Here is a 14,625-nt window from a genome sequence, read left to right as displayed (position 1 = left end):
TCCCTACACCCAAGAAACTTTCCAGCACACAAAACATCGTGTGGCAAGGAGCTGCATGCATTGTTCTTATTTTTTTCTCTTTGTGGATGCTATGTACCATTTAATCCTTTCTACTTAAACATTTGCAATATTATTTCCAAGCCATTCCTTTTTTCCCAAATGATCTATAGCCTTTCAGACCAGAGTATCAGAAATGCACAATACTCAAAACAGTAAACTATATGATAAATCCATGCTGCACCCACAATGCTCTTCATTTTCTGTATTCCCATATAACACCACTTCTAGTTAGCATACAGAAATTGGAGCTACTTCCAGACAACTATAATGAACTCAAAACTCAGCTTCTGAGCAGTAAGTTATCCCAGATTCCACCCAACAGATAAGATCATTTTTACCACATGCATTACTTCACAGAGCTGCAATTTTCAAGCCCAGTTAGTCTCACCATGTCCTTTTACAATCCTCCCAGTAGAAACAATTTATCTTATTTACTTTGAATAAAAGTGCTGCATTTGCAGCACCACTTAACTTCTCACCTCTTTTCCCCAGTCATTTACAACATGCTGAGCAGCTCAGATCCTTGCAGACCTATCTCCACTGGTGACCTGTCTCTGCTAGGAAAAATCCATCAGCAGTTCCTACCCTCCATTTCCTGTATTATTTTTTCTTTTTTTTCTTAACCTGTGTAACAACCTTACCCCTTAAACCTAGGCTGCTTGATTTCTTCTGATAAGGAAACCCATTGAAAGGTGATTGGAAATCATGACTGTGCTTCCCTGTTTGCATGCATGCTGGTCCTTCCCCTTTCCATGCTTTCTTTATTTAATTATCATAGAATCCTAGACTGGTTTGGGTTGGAATGGACATTCAAGATCATCTAGTCCCAACACCATGCATGGGCAGGGACGCCTCCCACTGGATCAGGTTGGTCAAGGCCCCATCCAACCTTCCAGGGATGGGGCAGCCACAACTTCTCAGAACAACCTGTTCCAATGACTCACCACCCTCCTAGTGATAATTTCCTCCTAATGTCTCACCTAAATCTCCCCTCTTCCAGTTTTGATCTGTTACCTCTTATCCTCTCACTACAAGCCCTTGAACAAAGTTCCTTCCCAGCTTTCCTGGAGCCCCTTCAGGCACTGGAAGGCTGCCATGAGGTCTCTCTGAAGCCTTCTTTTCTCCAGGCTGAACAACATCCACTTTCTCAGCCTGTCTCCAGAGCACAGCTGCTCCAGCCCGCAGGTCACCTCCATGGCCTCTTCTGGACTCACTCCAGAAGCTCAATGTCCTTCCTGTGTTGGGGGGCTCAGATTTGTACACAGCACTGCAGGCAGGGTCTCACCAGAGCAGAGTAGAGGGGCAGAATCCCCTCCCTGGCCCTGCTGCTTTTGATGCAGCCCAGGACACGGGTGGTTTCTGGGCTCCAGCACATGGTGCTGGCTCATGCTGAGCTTCTCATCCACCATTACCCCCAAGCCCTTCTCCTCAGGGTTGCTCTCAATCCATTCTCCACCCAACATGTACTTTTGCTTGGGACTGCCCCGACCCAGGTACAGAATCTTGCACTTGTTGAATTTCATGCAGTTTGCACAAGCCCACTTCTCAAGCTTGTCAAGGTCCCTCTGGATGGCATCCCTTCCCTCCATAATTATTTGCTTTTAAATCATCACACCTGCTAGCCCCCACAAGGTTCTGGGTTGCAATCAACACTCACTGGCTGTTGTTTCAGCTATTTATTCAAGTCCTTATAGCTCCAGCTGGCACATTTTCATTTCATCCCAGCTGCCCGCCCTCACACACATGCCTGCTTCCAAACCTGGTGGTCTGTAGTTTACAGTTTACTAAGCAAGGAAGCAAGTAATGTAAACATGCTGCTAAAGTCTCCAAAACAGGTGTTGCATGGGATGAAAGCATTATTCACTCCACAGGGAATGGATTTCACACACACATACCCCCCCAGAGAAAAGAGTTTTCATAGATGCTAAGACACAAAACTCAGAAATTAACATTCTGGCTACCAGCACTGGCTTTGCAGCAAGGTTTGGCTTTACCTTCCAGCTGACACTAGCCAGAATTTTGAAATGCAAGTAAATCACAAAAGATACGGTTAACTTATTAGTTATAAAAACCCAGCCAGACACACAATTCCAGACCAGAAAACAAAGGATAGCATATACACACACACACAGGAGTCTTACAGAAGGAAAGAAAATCTCAAGTTACAGTGAGAATGAGCACCTTGTTTATTCCTTCCTTTGCCTTTGTGAGATTTTATTTAGTTTCAACTGCCATAGTCTCATGAAATGAGACAGTGGACAGGCCAAACCACCTTGAAAGATAAAGCAAACCTCCCCCACTCACAGCTATCCCACCGTATTATTTTAACAAGGATTAAAACTGCTTCCTTGTACAATATAATCCTGAGCTTTAAAAAGCCTCTACCATGGTACACTCAGTTTCTCAGCAGCACTGGGTATCTGATTTCTAGGACTGTCCAAGCATTCCTTGCTCAGTCTCTGGGGTCATGACTCCAGTTCATATGTGGCTTCACATAATGTAATAACGACCATAAAAATCACCACCAAGGTTAAAATAGCAAGAATAATACTCTTCATTATGAGGAAATGGTGGAAGATTGCCTCCTGAGAGCTTGTACACAGGCAAAGGTTACTGCTGCCCCTTCATTTCTGAGAAAGGCAGGAGTGCAAAGCACAACCAACAAAACACTGATAAAATGCAAGACAGTAGCTAATAAAATATTAAACAGAAGAAGGCCTGAGGTTTCCACACTCAGACTTCTTTATGATCAATTAATGACTCAACATCACATGGAAGCACCACACAAAGTTCTCAACACCACAGCCCAGCACAACTGCTAAGGATATTTCAATTCACTTTCTTCCTCCCTTCTATTTAGTAGTGAATGACTTGGGAAAGCACACTGATCTCATTTCTGACTTTAAAGGGAGATGAACAGACTACATAAAACTTTGTCTTAAAGTATTAAGAGCTTGTCTGAAAGTGATTGCTGGCAATTGGTTTCACATTCATTTTACTGGGCCTTTCCAAACAAGCTGAAGTGACTGTCACCAGACAGGACATGAGCAGGGCCCATGGAAGAGACATGTCACCTTCAACTTCTGAACCACCCACACTGTAACCCCTCTAAGTAGATCTGACCATAGCTGAAAAGTAAGAAGTTCCTGACCAATTCACCAGCACAACACCAAAGACTAAGTCTCACCATGGAAAAAAAGGCACAGTGGAGAAGCACAGAGGCAGGATTTATCATTCAGGCAAATTCTAGCTCTCCTTAATGCTGGCAGACACGGGTTTAACCCTAACTCCATCAGCTCACCCATCTTCAATGGCAGATCATTCCTACTCTTCTAGGACTACTGATAACACCACTTCAGACTCACTAGAAGAGGAGACAACACACAGGAGACAACAGGATAAGAAGAAACCTTTCCTACAGCAAAGCTTAACCAGCTCACCTTCAAATTTCAGGTAAAAATCCCTCCAACAACTTCAAAATAAGGTAAATTTTAACAATGGGTAAACAAGCAAGCTTAGAGCACATTCTGTCCCTTTTTCTCCCAGTACAAAAGCCAGGACAAAGCGCTCAAAAACCTCTGTTTTCCACTATGGAATGAATTTTCCATTCCTCCCACCTCCCCGTGATTTATTTCTGGAAAAAAACCCCACAGCTACACAAAGTGACAGCAGAGATCAGAGGCTGCAAAGGCAGCGGTAGAACGCAGTGCAGCAGAAATACATAATAGTGGTGTTCCTCAGAGCGTTATCACCACCAAGAAGAGGGGAAAAAAGAAGCTAAAAATCTTAAATCAGTCTCAAATCTCAAACAGTCTCAAGTTCCCATGTGTTAAAACTATCACCTTAAGTAGCAGAAGACAGCTGTGCTCATTCAGGTCAGACATAACCACAGACACTGACAAGATAAAAATGTTCTTTTTTTCCCAAGAGGAACACACATGAGCTCACTCATGGCAAACTTGAAAAGCTGACAAACAAACTAAATTACAAACTAATTTAAGACCCTAATTAAAGGCAACAGCTCTTATCTCTCAAGGCTAACTAAGTCTCACTTCATTTAATTTCAGAGCTTCTGCAGTTTCAAAGGCTCTTTTCCAAATGATCCCACCTCTGATGTTCTTAAGGAACCTCAGAGAGGAAAGGCACCATTGCAGCAGCATCGAGTTGATGTTAAACTTCGAACCACCGTGAGGAGCCAAAGCCAAGGGGGTCACACCACTTCTCAAACCCTTCCTGCACAGGGTGAATACTGGTTAGACCAGTTCATTGATGTGTCAGCTGCCTAGGCATTGTTTTTCTCGCTTTTTTAATACCTTAGATAAAAGGGTATGACTCTATAAAAGCTGCTGAGTTATCTTCTCAGAGTAATCCTGAGCTAGCAAGTATATTAGGCAATTAATGAGGTTCAGTATGTCCTGGGAGGCTTGAAAGGCACTTTAAAGATCCAGTTCTAAGCAGATGGATGAGGACACATTCCCAGGGAAGGTCCCCTGGACTGCCCAGGTACCTGACAGAAGTCAGCAAATACACACAGAAACACAGAAGCAGGGATGCTGCTGAATGCGCTCCAAGGACTATGAAGAATTCCATGGTTTCCCCCGAAGAACCCTATTCCTCATAAGCCCCATCTTCAGCAGAAGCCATCACATTTCTCTAATTTTCAAGACCTGCATGTTTTTCAGGTGCACTACTGTAAATTGTGTGGTCTGTTGAACTGTGCAGCTGACACATTGTTCTGTGTATAGATGACTATCTTACTGCAAGGATCTGTTCATTCATCACATGCACATGTCTGCTCTCTCTGAACAGATACACTGAAGTCAAGCAGGGATTTGTGGTTTGGCTTTTATTTTGGCAAGTTCACTATGGAATTAACAGAACCTACCCCAGAAGCTTTCAACACAGGCTCTCCCACGACCCAACAGAGCCAAGGGAGATGGTGGGGACACCCCTGAAGCGGCCCCACACAAAGCCTCCTGGGTCAGTGATCAAGCACACTGGTTCTCTACTCCCACCAAGGGACAAAGGACATCCTGATCCTGCTGATCAGGAGAGAGCCAAGAACCTGCCCTCTGTAAATATGGATCCCAACAGCAACCAGGAAGTTTTATTAAGAGAAATGACAACAGTTTGGATCTGAGCAAAAAGGTTTCTTTTAATCTATTATAGAATTTCTACTGCATACGTGGAAGCTTTTTGCTCTGTCACTTTGTACATACTATAAAAGGATAGTTTTGAGCAGTTAAATTGTTTTTAGATCATATACTGAGTTATTTTGTACCAAGTGACAGTTGTGAAAGGAGCAAATTAGGATACAGCAGTAAATTACTCCAGAAGGATTATCAATTGTGTTGTGAACTGACCTGTAAATAGAAAGGCAAATTACATAGAACAATAAAAGCTGCCAATAAATTGGCAAATTAAGCTGTTCAACTTATGGCTTAGCCTGGTATAACTACAAAGATCACATTCACTTTATCCTGATGTTAAAATTCAAATAAGTGTGTTTGGTTTTTTTTTAAATACCTTGAACCTGTCAACTCTCAGAGGAAACTCCCAAATACTTTGCAATGTGTATGTGCAACTAGATTAGTATTTTCAGTCATTAGCCATATATTTTAAATATTGAGATGGCCGCACAAAGCATACCTCCCCATTTCCAGAGGCTTACAGTAATCCATTTGGATAGTATTTCATATTCTCATTCACTAACAAGAAAGACAGACCTGTTAAATATTTCAAGCTAGAAGAAAAAGGTATAAAACTACTTTTATGAATAGCTGATACCCTTAGAGTGTGCCACAACCAATTTTCAAATCCACTCCTGCCCATGTGTGCAGCTGTTAAGCATTTTTTTTTTTTTTAAAGATTATCTGCTTCAGGTTGCATTAGCTACATGGATTTCTCATGAATACACACAGTTCCTGTTGGCACAACACCTCTCTCTGATCACAAATGTAAAGCTCACCTGGGCATCTCACAGCTGAAAAGCAACACCCATCTTTATCCCTTTCATGTACCCTTTTCCTACGGATCCATACCCATGCAGCAACAGGGGTTTCCTCCTGCATCCAGTGTTTCCTCTTCCTCCTTCCACACTCAGTGAGCCCAGCCTCCTAGCCAGGCAAGAAACCAGTGAGCCACAGGGTGAGCTGGCAGCCCCATGAAACACATAGACCAGATAAGCCTCTTGAGGAGGGGTGGGGACACATCAAGCCTGAGGTCATTCCTACCATCAGCACCATGTTAGGTGGGGGGAAAGAACAGGATTTGGTCACGAGCTGTAGCCCACATAAAAGCTACAAAGAACTCAAGGCTTCTTCTGAGGTAAGGAAAAACCTCCTTGATTGCTCCTGATACTTTGAGATCAGGATGTAAATACCACAGCTTTGGGAAACTGGACACCTAACTACTTAAACAAATGCTGACTGGTAAAAGCAGTCTGTCAAGGGTTCTTCCATAGCAGCACAGCTGCAAGTGAACGTGCACATAAGTATCACCACCTGGCAGTTCTAGCAATGCACGGAGGAGCAGGGACACCTGCAGTGAGGCCAAGGCTCCAGTGAGGGGAAAATCCCAGGAGTAAGTGAAGAGTATTTCTCCATTAGCTTCTCTGCACAGTTGCATAGCCTGACTCTCTATTTTCTATCCATAGCAGGAAAACTTCGGAAAAACGAAATTCTTATGTTTTCACAAAAATAAAGTGTTTTACGGACTAAGACAACTGCTTAAGTGTTCCACTTCAGCACTACAAGTCACCTGGTTTAACTTTATATTCAACTCTTGTGATACAATTTTTCTTTTTTGTTAATTAGGAAAATGTGTGTGGAACAGAGTCCTGGCCTCCAACCTTCACCTAGAAATGTGAGCACATTTCCTTCCAGAGTGGTAAGAAGGTTCTGAGGGAACATGGTCCTGGAAGGTCAATGTGACTGTGGTAGATCCTCAAGGAGTAGATGCTTTTCTCCTGAAAAATTACCCTTTATACTTTCCGGCTACTGAGGGTGAAAAGGAATAGGGTCCACACATGGGTGTGCTAACAGGTGGTCACTAACACAAGTATCGATAAACTGAGCATCAGGCCCAAGTTCCTGCATACTGACAGGTGTCCCAGTACTTTTCCACCAGCTCTCTGGATAGGGACAGTTTGACATGTATACAGTGAGAATCCTTTTCAAGACCATCTCGCTGCACAGCAAGACCTACAGAGACTATTCCTGGTTTAAACCAAAAATTCTATTGGAATGTATATGATGAAAGATCCTAAAAATGTCTGAAACTTTTGCACTTCAATTTGAAGTTGGGGCTAAATTAGCCATAAGCATAGTCATTGTTTCAACACTTTCATTGTTTTCTCAAGTAGAGACTTATCAGCAGAAGACACCCTGGAAGAAAGAAAAGTGAACTTCAACAAGGTAACCAAGAAGGCAACCAAGTTAGGTGAGCACTCAGACTGCAAAGTCAAGAAACAGTTCATGGAAGAAGCAAGGTTACAATAAAAGCCAAGTTCCTCTTTTTAATTCAGCTGTAACAGGGTCTGAAAACTGGGCAAAGCTTTTGAATATAAATTCTTAAAGAATGTTACAAAAATGCAGCATTGCCAACACTGTTCTATACTGCCAAGCCTGGAGCAGAACAGCTAACCCAGATCCCCTAGCTTCTTGCTGGAACAGATCTGCTACCCTTTCTGCTTTTGGATAGCCCAGGTAACCCCTCCAGAAAGAATTAACTTGGAGCGTTTTTCCTAATTTTTTTAAAGTAAACAGACAGTTACAAATCAATGTTAAACACTGCCAAATTGAAACAACATTCCACTAAAAGACCTTTCACCATCACCAAGATTCATTCCCTGACTAATGAACTGCTGCAAAAATATTTAACCTTTTTTCCTTGAAATTGTACAGTACTGTAATAGAAGCCACACTCATGCACACACATTTGTACAAGCAAACACTTCCTACAGTCACTAACACAGGCGTATTTTTTAATTGCACGGTTCCTTGTTTTCAGCTCTAGTCTCAGATTGCCACGGGTTCTGGGATAAGACTCTCCCTAGATGGAAAAGGCAGCCGGATCCGCCCTCCAGATGAGAGGAGACGCCGAGCTGTTCCCATCCATCGGCAGCGGCGGATTTCCACATATTCTTAAGAGCACCGGCTAACCCAATCCAAATTCTATTCAAGGCTTCAGTGCTTTAAGACTGCCACCTTACGTCACGGGATGGAGTGACACGCTCCTTGACTGCAAGGCTGCACACTCCGGGAGCTTTCCCTTCCCGCTTCGGGTGGTGCAGACGACACGCCCAGCTCACTCAGCTTTGAATTTGCAAGATTTTTAGGGTCCCCGCCCTTTAAACAAACGCAGGATCTCACCACCTGCTTCCCTCTGTGGTGGCCATACAACACGAGAGCCCCCGAGACTGCAACCAAACTTCTGCAGCCAAAGCTAAGAAAGAATCATAGAATGCTCTGGGTTGGAAGGGACCCTTAAGGTTTTCTAGCCCAAGCCCCAGGATGAAATTACAGGACAAAATTACCACAGTCCTTTAATAACCTGCCTCAGACATCTGCTCTTCCCCAAGCAGCCTGCTCCACCTTGTCATTTAGTGACTGCTGATCCAGTTCTCAACATGTCAGAAGTACAGATACAGATTCTGTCAACTAGGACACTGTTTTCATTAATACTAAACTTAACGGCATGTTAGATACCCCTTTAAAGACACACAGAGCTGCTATTTAACTACTGCATAGAATTGAAGATTTAAAGGCTGTCACTGTTCAAGGAGTAAATTCCACTAAAAGCAAACAAAATTGATCACCCTCCTTACATGAGTCGAGCTACATGTTATTTTTCAGATTTCAGAAGGACAGAGGGGTGTGAAGAGTCTTTGCTTGTCTGCTTTTCTGCCAACCTGCACTTCTTCCAGACCTTCTCATCCCTAGCTCTTACTTGCTGTGTTTATAGCAACAGACACAGCACAGAAGCCATCCTAGCAGCAGCACTTGCCAACCTGCTCATAGTTGGGTGTCAATGACCTAATGTGTTTTTCATTTAGCTCTCCAGGAGACCGAAGAAAGGATGCAGTGAAGAAGTTAATGTAAGGGGTGATCTAGCATAACCACTGCCCTGACTCCACCATGACCAACACCAGAGGTGTCACCACCTCCCACACAAGCCTGAAACTTCCAGACACTAGTGACCATTTGATTTCTTAATGCAGCTCAGCTGGAGCAGTAGATACCACAGCTGTCTCATTCAGCCCACCTTTCATTCCAAGCAACTCCTCCACAATTTTTTTTGCTTTGCAACTGCCAAGTTTTAACCCTCTCATGGCCAAATGAACAGAGGTGTCTCCTTTGTGCTGGCTGGTGCACAGCACAGGTACGAATCAGACAGGCACCTACTGCCATGCAACAAACACACACTAAAGGGCAGCAAAAGGCCAACCAGATGTTTGAGAATTACACTTCAACTGACTTACTACACAGCTCTTCTACCACTGTTAATGTCCAACTTGGAACCTCAGACAGCAAACTTTTAAAAGAGCAAAACTTCTTTGCTGTCTTCTCTGCTATAATCAACTTTATAGATTGTTCCTCCAATCCAAGTTGTGAATGCTACTTATTTTTCCTTTTAGTTGGCAGACTCAAATAGGTGTTTTCCAACCAGTTATCACAAACAAAAGCCCAACATACATACAGTCTGACATACCCCTGATTCATGCATTTGTTGCTGAAATATATGTCATTAATATAATTCTGCTGGGTGTTAGCCAGATCTGCTCTAATATATTGAATATAGAAATGAAGTCCATGGATGCTAGGAATGCAAAAACATTCACCACATGTACCTATCAACACCAAAGCTCAATTTGCTGGTTATTAAAGCTACTTATCAATTGGTTTCTATAGTGTTCAAAGGCACAACATTTACACAATCTTACGGTCACATCCTTGATGTTGTGCACTTCTACAAACATTTCCACACTTATCTGGTAAGGTATTCATTCATGTGACTGACCACTAAACTATGAATTCACAATTCCTCAGCTTGCATTAGGAACATGCATGGAGGCTATAAATTAATTATACAGATACAAAAAAGAGCCTGAAGCAGCTCTCAGAAAAAAAGATTACCAGCACATGAAAGCAACCACAGGTAATTCTGCGACACAAATGTCCCCACCTGTAACTGAGGCTTTGTTTTGTCCATGCCACAACAGAGCCCAGTTTCCTGCCCATTTTACTTGTCCCTCGCACACCAACTCACACAAGTTAAGATCAACACCAAACAGATACTGACTGACAGCTGCTGACTGATACCAGCTCTCAGGAACAAACAATACACAAGAATAGCAAAGGATCTCACCTTCAGTTTTTAAGGAAGCATTGGGATGGTTATACCCACCACACTACAAAGGTCTGTGTGGCTCAATGGATGGAGTGCTGCTGCTACTGTTTTTCCACTGAGACAGTGTTGTTAGAAATGAAATGTAGTGTTGTTTTCGCATCTTAGTGTTAGAAGTATATTGTTGGGGTCTTTTTATATACCCTAGTGTTAGGAATATAATTAAGAGAGAATTGATATATCTGCACATTTCAATGACACCTGGAGTGGTTTACAGTCCAAGGAACTGAGGGACTTAACTGGGCTCCATCTGGGAGATCCGAACATGGAGCAGGATTTATGGCCAAGATAAGACCAAACAAAGCCACTTCTATCTTGCTCCTCGGGGCAGGATGACACCAGTAGGTGCAGATCATTTTGGTGATTGGGAAGACAGCCAAGGGGGCAAGAAAGCTCAGAATTATACCTTAAAAGGTAAAAAGTAACCTGCTAGAATGGAATGTGTATACAGGGGCAGGAAACTTACCAGATAATTAGAAGCGTTGGAGAGGCTGTAAACCCTAACCACCCAGCCAGTGGGGAAACAGGAAACTTGGTGTCCCTGGAATAGGGAATCTAAACAGTTATTCACCTGACTATGGGTGTGCCTACTTGTTCAGGTCACCCATTCCTGCAAGAGTGTAAATAACCAGTGCTCCTTCCTCTAAAGGATCTGTTTGGGCCTCTTCATTGGCACAACAAATGCTTCTCACAGTGTGACTGTTGCCACATCATGGCAATGGATGAAGACAAAACACTTTATCAGACCACCATCCTTTGAAGGCAGCTGGCTATTTTATCTTTCAGTCTACCAACAAGTTACTGGTAAAGCCTAATACCTTCCTGCAGGTACAGTGTTGCTCCCAAACTGCAGCCTTGCTGTAAAAGAACAAGGATGGGAAACTAAATATCCTAGAAGGTGCTCTGAGGCTGGCAGGTGACCCACTGACTGTGGATTCATGCAACAAACCCACATTCACAGCAACTTCAGGACAGAAGTGCCTTTTTCTTGTTCTTACAGGACACTCCGTGTATCACCTGCAGTCCGTCCTCCCCTGGCAGGTTTGTTACAACAAGGCTGGTCTGCTCTTACAGCTCCGGCCTCTGGGATCCTGCAACAGCCTGTTCTGGTCTAGAGTGACTAGGTGTTTGGATTGACCTGGAGTAATTATTGTTCTGTAATCACATTCCAGAACCTTTTATCTGAATAGAAAGCTTTAATAACACAAGAGGCTCAAATCAAACACATGCAGAAAGACTTCCATATTGAAGCAGATCACAGAGCACGTCACGAGGATGCTTTCAAGCCACCACCTTCCATTTCCACCACAAATTACTTTTAACACAGACATTTTTAAACAGAAAGCTCATTGTTTTAACTCAATGGCCTCTTCTCAAACTGCACAGGAAGGGAACACTATCTGACACAGCAGCTGACTGTCCCTTGAAGGGCTGTGTGCATCAGTAGGCTAAAAGATGGAAATACATTAGGTGGGCACAAGACCATCAATGGAAGGAAAAAATACTCACTATTTGAAGTAATATTGCTCTTAAAAATGTAAATCTCTCCACTAAAATTATCCTAGCTCAAACTCTCCTAATACTGCTACGGTTAGAAGCAAAGTACTTAACATCTATTCACATTTAACCCAACTCAGAATTAACCACAGGGAGCTTGTGACCAAAGCACAAAAGCCTTTTTATTTACCTTTTGCTCTCTTCCACTGCTTTGTCCAAATGATGGAAGATATCCTGGAATAAAATGCAGCTGGAGCGACTATTGATGTCATAGCCATAGCCTCTCTTCCAGTATTGCTTCAGGTCATTCAGGTATTCCAGTACCTAGTCAGAATTCCCAAGTTTTTATCATGGCACAGAAGGAAAACAAAAAACCCACAACCTGGAGCCATGATGCTACCACACACTGCAGGAAACCAAGAATTCTTGGACACACAAGGAAAACCAAAACATCTTAGAGGACCTGGAAGGCCTCACTTGCTGTCCTTCAGAATCAAGGCATTTTATCATATGACTATAAGCAAAACAAAGCTGTTCAGAGCATTTCAGGTATTACAGAAGTAAAAGCACTATGCGAGTTAAGCACAATAGGAAAGAAAAAGGCATTTTAACCACGAGAAATCAAAACTGATCCAATATTTAAGTATGAACAAAGCAGTCTTGCTGCTTTGATCAATCCAGAGCTCTTTGGTGAGCAAAGAAATGCTTCACTAGGTTGAAGAATAAGGGGCACATAACTTACAACTTTTGATTGTGCAAGGAATTGTATCTGAAGGCATCTTTTGAAGGGTTCTAAAATCTCTCTCCCATTTAGCACCTACACCTACCTGGGCATCTTCTTCAGAGAAAAGTGAACACCATGGGGAGGTCACATTTTTTATAGCCAACTCATACGAGCAGGTAAGAAAAGCCACTTGAGCAAGATCTGCAATAAATCAAACAAAAAAGCAAAAGATAAAACCACTGCTACACAAGTAGCAACTTTCTCACTGCTTGCCTCTAAAAGGCAACTAAAATTTGGCAATGTAACCCAATAAACAACCAGCAGTTCAAAGGCCAAAACGAAGCTTTCAGCAGATTGATCACTGAGAATCTACGTTTCTGACTGCAGGTTTTTCACATTAAATTGCTAGAAGGGGAAAATTTCACATCAAATGTGTGTCCTCATCACCACAAGGAAGGAATGTCTGTTCAACACAGACCAGTCTTTGACTACCACTACTCAAGCTCCACGTTAGTTGCTGAGTTTGAAGAGAAGTGAGCTGCAACTTCAGGACTGTGGCTTTAGGGACGTGCTGGAAATGACAGCAATGCCTATTTGGGGGGGTTGCTTTCCCCAGCACTTGACCACACAAGGAAACCTGGCACTTCTACTCTGGACAAGGGAAGTTACAACGTGGCCATCCAAGTCCACCTTCTCCTGAGGTTATTTGTGGGTTTAAAATATAACAGGCATTACAAAAGCTACATCTGGTTGACAAAGCAGAATTAAAAGAACAACACACTCACATCCCTCCAAGCAAAGGAAAAGTTGATTTCACCTGTAGAAAAGATATTTTCAAACATCTTTTTCTTCTGACTACTGAGTAACAAGCATTCATTGCTGGAACACCCACACACATTTTCAGCCTTAAGCATTTAATTAGTGACTGTGTCACCGATTTACAGTTTATCTTACATTACCCCCTCTGCACAAGCAGGTGCTGTCTCAGACGTTGTTCTCACCCAGACTTGGAGCTGAAGCCACCTGTAAAAGGCCCCCATTACCTGCGTTCAACTCCTCCACGGGCAGACACAAGGCGCTTGCCACCTTCTCCAAGACCTTCCTCATCTCTGGCCCCTCTTTGAAGGCGTTCACCTGGCACATTGCTGCCTCATTCTCTTCCACCAAGGCCACAAACTTGGCGCAGTGGTCGAAAAACCGCATCAAGGAATCATTAACTTCCACCTCCACCTCTGAAAGCAAACGTGGGCCTCAGGGACGCAGCCAGGGGAAGCACCATCCCCAGGGCGACCAGGGCCCAGCCACGGTCCCAGGGACAGTCCCCTCACCACAGTATTGTCCCTTTAGAGGGGCATGTGGGGTGCAGGGCCCCCCTCAGACGTGGGAGACACGGGACTGGCCCCATAGCTTCCCTCAGCCTGAGGCAGCTCTACCTCAGCCCCTCAGAGAGGGCCAAGGGGTCCCTCAGCCCCTCAGGAAAGAAGAAGAAATCCCTAAGGGAGTAACCAGAGATCCTACAGGGAAGGAATGGGGGATGCCTCAGCCCCCCCAGAAGGCATCCCTCAGGGATTATCAGCACCCCCACAGGGAAGGAAGGCCCACAGAGGTCCCTCAGGAAGGGAGCAGGGATCCGTCAGGGAGTTCCAGAGCTCCCACAGGGAAGGGAGGCCCCTCAGGAAGGGAGCAGGGATCCCTCAGGGAGTTCCAGAGCTCCCACAGGGAAGGGAGGCCCCTCAGGAAGGGAGCAGGGATCCCTCAGGGAGTTCCAGAGCTCCCACAGGGAAGGGAGGCCCCTCAGGAAGGGAGCAGGGATCCCTCAGGGAGTTCCAGAGCTCCCACAGGGAAGGGAGGCCCCTCAGGAAGGGAGCAGGGATCCGTCAGGGAGTTCCAGAGCTCCCACAGGGAAGGGAAGCCCCTCAGGAAGGGAGCAGGGATCC

The 14,625-nt window shown here is 44.0% G+C and overlaps 1 protein-coding gene across 1 annotated transcript in view; it reads right to left on the bottom strand.

Moving 5' to 3' along the window:
• MINPP1 (multiple inositol-polyphosphate phosphatase 1) overlaps positions 1 to 14,625 on the bottom strand; it is a 45,521-nt gene that overhangs the window by 2,766 nt on the left and 28,130 nt on the right. The window contains exons 2-4 of the mRNA XM_010007773.1: positions 13,732 to 13,920; positions 12,792 to 12,889; positions 12,155 to 12,288 (exon numbers count right to left, since the gene is read on the bottom strand). Of these exons, the coding sequence (XP_010006075.1) occupies positions 12,155 to 12,288; positions 12,792 to 12,889; positions 13,732 to 13,920 (421 nt within the window). The remainder of the gene's footprint in view (positions 1 to 12,154; positions 12,289 to 12,791; positions 12,890 to 13,731; positions 13,921 to 14,625) is intronic.

The sequence above is a fragment of the Chaetura pelagica genome, unplaced genomic scaffold (genome assembly GCF_000747805.2).
Source record: "Chaetura pelagica isolate M959 unplaced genomic scaffold, ChaPel_1.0 scaffold251, whole genome shotgun sequence".
NCBI classification, from domain to species: Eukaryota; Metazoa; Chordata; class Aves; order Apodiformes; family Apodidae; genus Chaetura; species Chaetura pelagica.
The sequence above is the reverse complement of the archived record's forward strand: the minus strand, read 5'-3'. Positions and strand labels throughout refer to the sequence as shown.